The sequence below is a fragment of the Dermacentor silvarum genome, chromosome 3, assembly GCF_013339745.2.
Source record: "Dermacentor silvarum isolate Dsil-2018 chromosome 3, BIME_Dsil_1.4, whole genome shotgun sequence".
NCBI classification, from domain to species: Eukaryota; Metazoa; Arthropoda; class Arachnida; order Ixodida; family Ixodidae; genus Dermacentor; species Dermacentor silvarum.
The window spans coordinates 158,150,145-158,160,829 of record NC_051156.1 but is presented as its reverse complement, the minus strand read 5'-3'; the positions used below and the strand labels follow the sequence as shown (position 1 = coordinate 158,160,829).

General features: G+C 47.3%; 1 protein-coding gene across 1 annotated transcript; it reads left to right on the top strand.

Moving 5' to 3' along the window:
- The first annotated feature begins 8,561 nt into the window (after positions 1–8,561).
- On the top strand, positions 8,562–10,141 carry LOC125944035 (uncharacterized). The gene is made up of 2 exons (XM_049663763.1): positions 8,562–8,821; positions 8,973–10,141. The coding sequence occupies exon 2, from the start codon at positions 8,993–8,995 to the stop codon at positions 9,599–9,601; it is 609 nt and encodes a 202-aa protein (XP_049519720.1). The 5' UTR covers positions 8,562–8,821; positions 8,973–8,992; the 3' UTR covers positions 9,602–10,141.
- The last annotated feature ends 544 nt before the right edge of the window (positions 10,142–10,685 follow it).

Genomic DNA, 10,685 nt, shown 5'->3' with positions numbered 1-10,685 from the left:
AAGACAAACTCATGTACAGGCTATTGTGGTGGTTCGTGGGCCCAGGGACTCAGATACAGGAAGCAGAGTCATAGGCAGGACAAACATTTATCACCAACAGACGGCAACAAGTACACTTACGATGAGCAACTGAACTAATTCTATACGGTCCACGCAGTCCACGACTCACGCGAGTTGTCGCCGCGCGTGTCCTCACTGACGATACGATGAGTCTATGAGCATCTTCGTAAGATGTTCACTCACAGTACTTGATGATGATGTCGGAGACGTCGGCGCTTGCAAACTTGCAGCACAGTTTGTACGAAGAAATCGATTTGCGCCTGCTTCAAGCGTCTGAAGGACTTGAATTGATGGACCACACGCAGAAGCGCCTGTTTCTGCGGTGTCCAGTATTCTGCGTTTTTCGTCGTACTGTGGCGTCATTTCTGCTGGTTCTATAACTTTCAACGCCGTTTGACATGATGCGATTTTCTTCGCCGGCAAATACAATATTTATGGCATGCGACCGAAACACCGCCCTTCGCAGGGAAGCAGCGACGAGCGAACACCAAGCTATGCCTGTCGATCACTGCCAGGGGTGGGATTTGTGGATACCAACACCGAAAAGCCAAGCAAAGAGAAAGCTTAAAGTTGTGTCGAAATTCCCCATTCTCAAGAACGCCACCACGTGGCCGAGAAAGGTATTATCTGACCAGAACAAAGTATTGTTCAAATTAACGACTTGACCTTTACCATCGTGGAGGCCTGCGACGCGTCTTCTCCGTGCGGTTATTCGGGGGTCTTTACTCTCTCCTTACCTCTTTCTTGAATGACGACAATACATTCCTAATCGATGGTCACGTTTGGGGTGTGGAGAACTATGACCGCCATAACAACAGGAAATATTCCTGGTGTGTGGGGTGCCGTTTTTGAAACAGGAATGCTTTCCGTAGTGATTGTAGTTGCAGGCGCTGTAGAATTTCTAGAAATGTAGTTGTACACATTGAGGTAGCCTTGATTGCAGTTCCGTGACGATGTTCTACAAAATATGTTCTACAAATGCAGACTATTGAAACTACATGTTTTTACAGTGTTAGAAAAAGGCGTCACGTACGTTTATCGACCGCACTGTTTCTTTCCACCGCCTTTTCTTTTGTATTCCTATCTCCTGGGTTGGAAAATTGCTATATGGCGATAACCTGCTTCTCCCAAATTATCCCGCTGCAAGTTCTTCAATATTGCCGCTTTGGCTTATATTTTTGCCGGGCAAGCTACTGTAGTTGCAAAAACGAAGATACACAATGATATCCAAACATCGAACTGGTCACAACGAGGGCCCCCTCTCGGAGGGCTCAATACGCCGTGTAAATAACAAGCACTACTGCCCCGAAGATTCAGTAAAAGAAAATCCCTTGTAAGCATTTCTCATAGTAATTGAAGGGCAACTACGGTTCAAACAAATGTAGCTTCATATTGTCACGTAGTAGTGACAGTGAAGAGAACAGTCGTAGAACTGTGTATGACGAAACTGATTCTTTATTAGGCGAACCTGTGCCCACAAAAGAAAGCAACACTCAAATAACAACGATAGCCGCGAACACAGTCGGCGATCGTCTATATCTGATCAGCGGCGAAACGCGTCGGCTTTTATACACGACTTATCGAAGGTTCCAGATTAATCCCTGATGCCCGCGTGTCTTCCGGAAAGTTCTAGACAATTCGCGTCGCTCATACAATCAGATTACATGAGCGTCGGTGACCACAGATGAATCATAGAAGCATCGATAACGTTTGAGAAGATTCCGATGCTAAAGTCCCGATATAAGAAATGTACCGCCATCTACTCTTTCCTCCGCCGCCTCCTTTCCTAAAACGCTTGCTTTTTTCTTTACTTTTTGCTTGCGAAAGCCAAGTCGACGGTGGCGCAGCTAGAAAGTCCACGTTGAAGCTTTCAGGCCGGGCGCGCGCCGCCGCCTCCGCCGGCGACTGCGGCTGCGCAGAGGACTTTCAACATGGCTCTGAGGCGGAAAAAAAGAAAATATAAAGAAGTGAAAAGCGAGCGCTATCATCGTCCAATCGGAGATACAGGAGAGAGAGAAGCGGCGTTTATCAAAGGATGGCGGTACTTTTCTTATATACATGGCTTGCACTGACGTCACTTCCGCCAACGCTGGGTTAGGTTTCCGCCATATCGGAGCACTCGGAGCACCACCATATGGCTCCACAAGTTTGTACGGGTGTTCTGTGGCACCACGCTGTTAGTCGTATGCGAATGGCACTGTTGTGCAATGGCTATTTGCGCAGTTGTTGGGTGTTGCAACCGCAGTAAAAGCAGCTCGAGGAAGGACTCGGCAAACACGAACCTTTTTCGGCTTCCGAAGGTTGTGGAATGGCAAGACGAACGAACGAAAGCACTTAGCTCGAAGCGGCGCAGCCTGTGCCTTGCACGTATCAACCGTGCTGATCTCAAGGGCGATCTCCCAAACATTCGAGTGTGCGGCGCCCACTTCGTAACAGGTAAGCCTGCGCAATATTACATAAAGCGCACTTAACGCTGCGCTAGAATCACATTTGTTTGCATTTGTAGGGAGACCGTCCAAGCTCTGTCATGAACCCCGCAGGGGCGTCTGCGAAAGCAGGCGTTTGGTGTGTTGCGACACCACGGACCCGAGCACATGGGGGTTGGACCCTCCCACGTTTAACCTTGCGTGGCTTAGCCGTGTCCGGGGAAAAGGGGATCCTGGGGGTTGAGCCGAAGTCGGGTGTTTGGACCTTTAACGCCCCTCGGCGGAGGCAACACACCCCTTTGGCCTCTGCTTCACGTAGACGGCACCCCCGGACTGACCCGCCCGGGGGGAACCGGTAGTCGTCTTTTCCTATCTCTCTCTACCATCATCTTCGTCTTTCCCTTCCACTTTTAATCTGTCCTGTCCTCTCATCTTTTCCATTCACTTCGACTTTTCCTGGCGGCAAGGGTTAACCTGGTGTGGCTGTCCTACCTTGGGTATACCATATTGGGTTATAGCAACGGCATACTGCTGGCGCTGTGCAGACTTTATGTTCTGCCACGTCCCCTTGTTGGGCTCCGCGGTGGGTGGCAGACGCCGTTGCCGAACATGTAGTTTCTTTCCATGGGATCCCCGAACCCTTTCTCAACCGATCGTGCCTCGAAAAGGGTACGCACCGATGCAACATCACTATTCTTGCCCAAAAACAGCGAACGTTTCCCGAAATTCCACGTCCTCCACTGCGAACAATCATCTACAAAAGCTAGAACAATTTCACCATTTCTTGTGGCCAAGTGCCTAAGAGAGACCATTGGAACTGGTTATAAGGTAACAAAGATGGCAAGTGGAGGTTTGCTCCTGGAACTAAAAGACAAGGAACAATACAACAGACTAGCACACCTCGTAGCCTTTGGTAATATCCCTGTTTCTGTGAGCGCGCATCGAACTATGAACACAGTCAAAGGCGTAGTATCAGATGAAGACTTAATGACATTGAATGAAGAACTCCTGGATGGATGGAAGGACCAAGGCGTAATCCACGTGCAGCGCATCACAATCAGAAGGAATGACAACGAAATGCCAACAAAGCATTTAATACTCACTTTCAGTTCAACCACATTACCCGAGACTCTTGAAACCGGCTATGTAAAACTTCATGTTCGACCTTATATCCCGAACCCGCGACGTTGCTTCAAATGCCAAAGATTTGGTCACGCGTCCCAAAGCTGCCGAGGGCAGCTTATGTGCGCAAAGTGCGGCACACTGGTCACTCTTCTGACGATTGCAATAATGACGAGGTACATTGTGCGAACTGCGACGGCAGTCACCCGGCATACTCCAGAGCTTGTCCAGTCTGGAAGAAAGAAAAAGAAATAATTACTGTAAAAGTGAAGGAGAATATCACATTCCGCGAAGCACGTCAACGTATCTCCTCGTTGTTCTTGCTTAAAACATCTTTCGCCGAAGTGGTGCAACGGGGGGCGGCACCACAACGGCCTCTGGCGGTAGCCCGGACCACGCCTAGCGTGCCGAGGCTAACGCCACCCGCCCCTAAGGTGGGAGCAGCCAACGCTGCCCTGCCATCTCTCAAAATGTCCACACCAGTGGCCTCTACAAGCTCCGGCAGCAGCCAGGGCACCGCAGAGGCCACAGGGGTCCTTTTGACCTCCGGCCCGGTGGGGACAAAGACTTCGTCGCTCGAGATGAAGTCTACGCGACGCACACATCGCTCTCTGGAGCGGGTGTCCAGTGCCTCGCAAGAGGCTATGGACACCAGTCCAAGCCAAACGGCGCAGGTAGCGTCGAAGGAGCGGCGAGGTTCTCTCGACCGCTCCAAAAAAGACAAAACACCAATTACAGGGCCTGACAAAGGCCTTGTAAAGTAAAGTCACTCTCCTCTCTTTTGAGACACACAGCGCCTTTTATTTTCCTCCAACATGAACACAATAATGCAGTGGAATGTTAGAGGACTAATCCACAACCTAGACGACATCCAAGAACTTATCAATAAATTTAATCCAAAGGTGCTGTGTGTTCAAGAAACACACCTAAACTCCAGAAAAACCAACGTCCTACGTCAGAATATTGTTTTCCGAAGAGACCGCGAGGATTCTGCCGCATCATCTGGTGGTGTGGCCATCATACTCGACAGAAGTGTACCCTGTCAGCCACTTCCACTCAAAACGGCACTTGAGGCGGTAGCCGTTCGTGCTGTACTTCTGGGTAAGCTCATAACCATTTGCTCACTCTACATACCCCCACACCATTCTTTACACAAGCATGAATTTCAGTCATTTATAGATGAATTACCAGAACCCTACCTCGTTCTTGGCGATTTCAATGCACACAGCAGCTTGTGGGGCGACACACGTATCGATGCGCGAGGACGCCTAATTGAACAATTTCTTTTCTCCTCTGGTGCGTGTCTCCTGAATAAGAAGGAACCCACCTACTACAATCTCGCAAACAAAACTTTTTCTTCCATTGATCTCAGTGTAGCTTCCCCGTCTATATTTGCTGAACTTAAATGGGAAGTTATAAAAAATCCTTACGGGAGTGACCACTTCCCGATACTGCTGAGATCACCACTACAAAACGAACCTCTACCACAGGCACCCCGCTGGAAGTTGGATACGGCAGATTGTGAGAAATTCCAAAGTCTTACAAGTGGTATCTCGTGGCCTGACATATCTTTGCTGGGAATTGATGCTGCGGTTGAGTATCTTGCATCTTTCACAATCAATGCCGCTACTGAATGTATACCAGAATGGAATGGTGCGACCTGCAAACGCCGTGTCCCATGGTGGAACGAGGAATGTCGGAACGCTCGTAGGAAACAGAACAAAGCGTGGGGGTTGCTACGCGACTCCCCAACTGCGGAAAATCTTGTTAATTTTAAGAAAATTAAATCGGAGGGCAGAAGAACGCGCCGACACGCCAGGAGAGAAAGTTGGAAAAAGTTTTTATCAGGCATAAACTCGTATACAGACGAGGGCAGAGTCTGGAAGAAAGTTAATAAAATAAAAGGGCTACAAACCTATTCACTCCCGTTGGTAAACACACAAGGCCACAGTCTGGAAGACCAAGCTAACTGCCTGGGAGCACATTTTGAGCATGTGGCCAGCTCATCTCATTATTCCCAAACATTTAAAAGGCACAGGGCTACAATAGAAAAACAGAAACTAGAAAGAAAAGGTACGGGAAACGAGGCATACAACCAGCTATTCTGCATTGCTGAGCTGTATGCATCACTTAGTTGTTGCAATACGTCTGCGCCAGGCTCTGACCGCATAGCTTATCAAATCCTGAAACACCTTCCTCATGAAACAAAGAAAACTCTCCTCTCCCTATACAATGCTATATGGACCTCCGGCAAGATCCCCTCTGCCTGGAAAGAGGCCATTGTCGTTCCTATACTGAAGCAGGGCAAGGACCCATCGTCTGCTTCGAGTTACCGCCCTATAGCACTAACAAGCTGCCTCTGCAAACTGTTCGAAAAAATGATTAACCGCCGACTAATACATTTTCTCGAATCAAACAAATTGCTTTACCCGTACCAATGCGGGTTTCGAGAAGGTCGATCCACCGCCGACCATTTGATACGTATTGAGACGCAAATTGGTGAAGTTTTCATCCATAAACAGCTCTTTCTCTCTGTATTCCTTGATATAGAAAAAGCCTACGGTACCACGGGGCGGTTTGGAATACTTAGAGACCTCTCGCACGTTGGTATACGTCGTAACATGTTAAATGTCATAGAAAGTTATTTATCTAATCGCACTTTCCGTGTTCGTGTGGGAAATGCTGTATCAAGACCTTTTGTGCAGGAAACTGGAGTGCCACAGGGTGGGGTGCTCAGTTGCACTCTCTTTATCGTAAAAATGAGTTCTTTGCGTCTGTATATCCCAAGAAACATGTTTTATTCTGCATACGTCGATGATGTACAGATAGGTTTCGCCTCGTGCAATCTCGCTGTCTGTGAGCGGCAGATTCAGCTTGGTCTGAACAAGGTGTCTAAGTGGGCAGACGAGAATGGATTTAGCCTTAACCCACAAAAGACCACCTGCGTCCTGTTCACCAGAAAGAGGGGTCTGCACCCCGATCCTGACATTGAGTTGCAGGGACAACGCGTGCACGTAAAAACAGAACATAATTTTTTAGGTATGATTCTAGATACGAAGCTTACATTTGTGGCACACATACGGTATCTAAGAAACAAGTGTATGAAAACAATGAATATTCTAAATGTGTTGTCACGCACCGCTTGGGGTAGTGACACGCAGTGTCCTTTAAATTTGTACAAGAGCCTCATACTCACAAGATTAGATTACGGTGCCATAGTGTACCATTCCGCTACGCCAAGCGCCCTAAGGATGCTGGATCCTGTACACCATCTAGGCATCCGCCTAGTCACTGGTGCCTTCAGGACAAGTCCTGTGGCAAGCCTGTATGTAGAGGCGGACATGTGGTCGCTTGATATGCAACGTTCATCCTTAAGCCTCACCTATTTCCTGAAAGTAAATTCCAACTCGGAACACCCGTCCTTCTCAACCGTAATTGATATGACCAGTTCCGCACTCTTTAATAACCGGCCGACAGCAAGAAAACCCTTTTCACTACGCGTAAGAAAAATTAGTGAAGAAATGGACATCCCACTACTTGAAAATACTCTGATGGCCCCAGCAAAGCCAGTGCCACCGTGGCATTGGCAACTCATAGAGTGTGATACTTCGTTTGTAGAGGTCACAAAAGATGATCCAGAGGCACATATACGGATGCATTTTCTAGAAATCCAGTTCAAGTACTCGTCCTGCACTCAGTTTTACACCGACGCTTCCAAGTCACATGCAGGGGTATCTTATGCAGTAGTCGGCCCATCGTTCTCCGAGTCCGATGTACTGCACCCGGAAACAAGAATTTTTACGGCTGAGGCCTATGCACTTTTATCGGCTGTGAAGAGTATAGGCAAATCGAAACTCAAAAGATCAATAATATTTACAGACTCCCTAAGCGTCGTAAAAGCCATCATGACTCTACATAGACACACAAACCCTGTACTTATTGAACTGTATTCTGCTCTGTGCAAGGCATACATGTCTAACCAGCATATTATTATATGCTGGGTGCCTGGCCATAGAGGCATCGAGGGGAATGTTCTGGCTGATCAAATGGCCACATCAACTACATCGCGAGCCCTTAACCCTACCGCTTCTATCCCTGCCAGCGATCTCAAGCCCTACTTGAGAAAGAAACTTCGAAGCCACTGGCAGCGCTTGTGGGATGCCGAAACGAACAATAAGCTCCACTTAGTTAAGCCACAAATAGGTCCCTGGCATCCCGTTACGAAAATACGAAGAACAAATGTCCTATTCTCTCGTCTGAGAATAGGACATACATACGGCACCCACAATTTCCTCCTAACTGGAAATGACCCGCCAACCTGTGGTAGATGTGGAGAGAGGCTTACCGTGCTCCACGTCCTCGTGGAGTGCAGGGAAGCCGAAACAGAGAGAAAAAGGCACTTTCCCCTAGCGTACCGGTACATTCTTCCACTCCATCCCGCTATGTTTCTGGGCGACAAACCTCTCTTTAGCACTAAAGCTGTACTGGATTTTCTGAGCGATGTAGTATTGCATGCTATTTGCCCAATAGTTTCGTAGCGCATCCTCTCTCCAGAGGATGTCGCCGCGATAGTAGTTTTGCATAGCACGCGCCTCCAGGCCCTTGCGTTTCAAAGGGTCTGTCAAGGCAGTAGTGCTGTTTGAAAAGTTTATCAGTGATCAATTTTCGTTTATCTTCATTATCTTGCAATTTGTTCTTTCGTGTTCATAGTGCACCTCATCAGCCATTGCCATAATTTTATTACATATATATTTTACGCATTTTACAGCGATTGTTTTTAGGCCCTTTTACAGCCACGACACATCTACCTTTCGCAATTCATTGCTCCATTGTCAACTCATGAACACACTGGCCTGGCGCTCTTTGGCCATACCTGGCCCTTGCGCCATTAAACACCATACATCATCATCATCATCATCATCATCATCATCAGCTCTGTGATGAAACGAACCCGGACTGGGCGCCAACGCTTTTGCTAGGCTACAAAGCAAATAATGAAGGCACTGCGCGCTACGAGCGTGCTGCAAAGCGACGGTTCAAACGAACGGCTCCCGAGGTCGACGCGGTGACCGCTGCACCGGCAAGAGCTTTTGGAGTCGGCGCAACGCCACCCGAAAACCGCTACGACGGCGGTGACGACGACCGCACATATGCAGACAGCCCGTCACTGCCGCGAGCCGAACGTGAAGGTCAGGCTGCCGAAAATGAAGCAGGTCAGTATCTTCATTGCTCCTTTGTTTAAGTCTGAAATGTAGATCTCGTTCATATGAATTTTTATTGGTTTGTTTACATCACTGTTATGAATTTTCTGCATGCTGGTGAACCGCTCTGCTTTGATCCCTACATTTGCATTGTCAATTTCAGGAGCTGCTGTACAGGCAGAGATGACCATGACAGACATTGCAGCATTGGAGCAACAGTGCACTGCACTAAATGATAACCTGTATGCCCTGCGTGCTCAGATTGATCAACTGGAGTGGACTCAAGCAGCGTTCAGAGAGAGTAAAGCCAAGGTCGTCTACTACACAGGGATGGCAACCTTTGATATTCTGTATGGCATATTTAAAGTTGTGGAGTGCTATGCCCCACACGGTGTGAACAACAGTCTATCAAAATTTCAAGAGTTTATTCTGTTTATAATGAAGATGAAGCTGAATTTGCACAACACTGACCTTGGCTTCAGATTTGGAGTTTCAGAGGCTACAGTGTCGCACATTTTTGATAAGTGGCTGTATGTGGCAGATTGTCGATTGAAGCCATACATTTCATGGCCAGACCGAGTCTCACTGCAGCAGACCATGCCGCAAGCTTTCTTTGATTCATTTGGTGCGAATGTGGCCACAGTAATTGACTGTTTTGAAATAAAAATAGAGCGACCATCATCGTATCAGGCAAGAAGTGAGACATGGTCGCAATACAAGCAGAGTAACACTGCTAAGTTTCTCATTGGCATTGCTCCTCAAGGTGTTGTCACTTTCATCTCAGAAGGTTGAGGAGGCGCTGCAGTGATAAGCATATCACAGATCATTGTGGCATTCTCGATAACCTGCGTCCTGGTGATGTTGTGCTTGCTGACAGAGGCTTCAATATCTCTGAGAGTGTTGGCTTCTATTGCGCGCGTTTGCATGTTCCAGCGTACACAAAAGGCAAAAAACAACTGTCGGCAGAAGAAGTCTTGAGCACCAAAAAACTTGCTAACGTGCGTATTCATGTGGAGGGAGTGATTGGGCTCATACGGAATAAGTTTACCATCTTGAAAGGCACTCTCCCCATTGAGTATGTTGCCCGCCGAGAAGGTGATGATAGGCCGCCACTGGATAAAATTGTCACTGTATGCTGTGCTTTATCTAATATGTGTCCATCAATTGTTGCAGAGCTAAGGGAAGCCAATGGTGAAGTGACTTCACCTACCCCAGAGCTTCATTAGTGTGTAATGCTTTCACAAGCCTTTGCCCGCATTATACTATCGAATACTATTCTCGTTTGTTTTCATGCAGTTTTTTTTATTTCACTTCTAGCAACACGTATGCCAGAGGTGGAGCATTTGTTATGAATAAATAAATGTGGCTACATTATTATGTAATGCTACAATCTCACAAGTGCCTTGCTGTTTGTCGAACAGATAGCAGAATGCCTCAGTAAATAAAACACGCTTGTTTTGGAGCTTGTACGTTTGTTTATTTACGAATTGAATTGATTGGTGATTATTCAACAGATCAGTCCAACAGAATAACACATGAATGTCAAGCGAACTAGTTCTCTTTGTATTGCTTGCATTGTGGACAATGCCACTTCTTTGCCTTGGGTGCCCGTGTGATTCCCACGCATGAAAAATGAAACCATTTAAATGTGCACGATGGGTTGTCACACGCAATCATCTTCCCCGTCTCGGGTCCTTGACAGAAGCAGTAAACGTTTGTTGGTGGCAATGCCTTTTCTGGAGTTCTCTGCTGCCGTGTGGAAAACTTGAAGAGCTCAGGAAGAATTGCTCTTACGAAAAATTCCCTTGCAGTTGCAAACATCTGATTGCAGAAATGTTCGTCTCTTTTAATTCTTTGCACATGGAAGAGGTTTGGA

What these genes read in the sequence shown, in the direction of transcription:
- LOC125944035 (XM_049663763.1), top strand. Translation starts at nt 8,993, where the DNA reads ATGACCATGACAGACATTGCAGCATTGGAGCAACAGTGCACTGCACTA.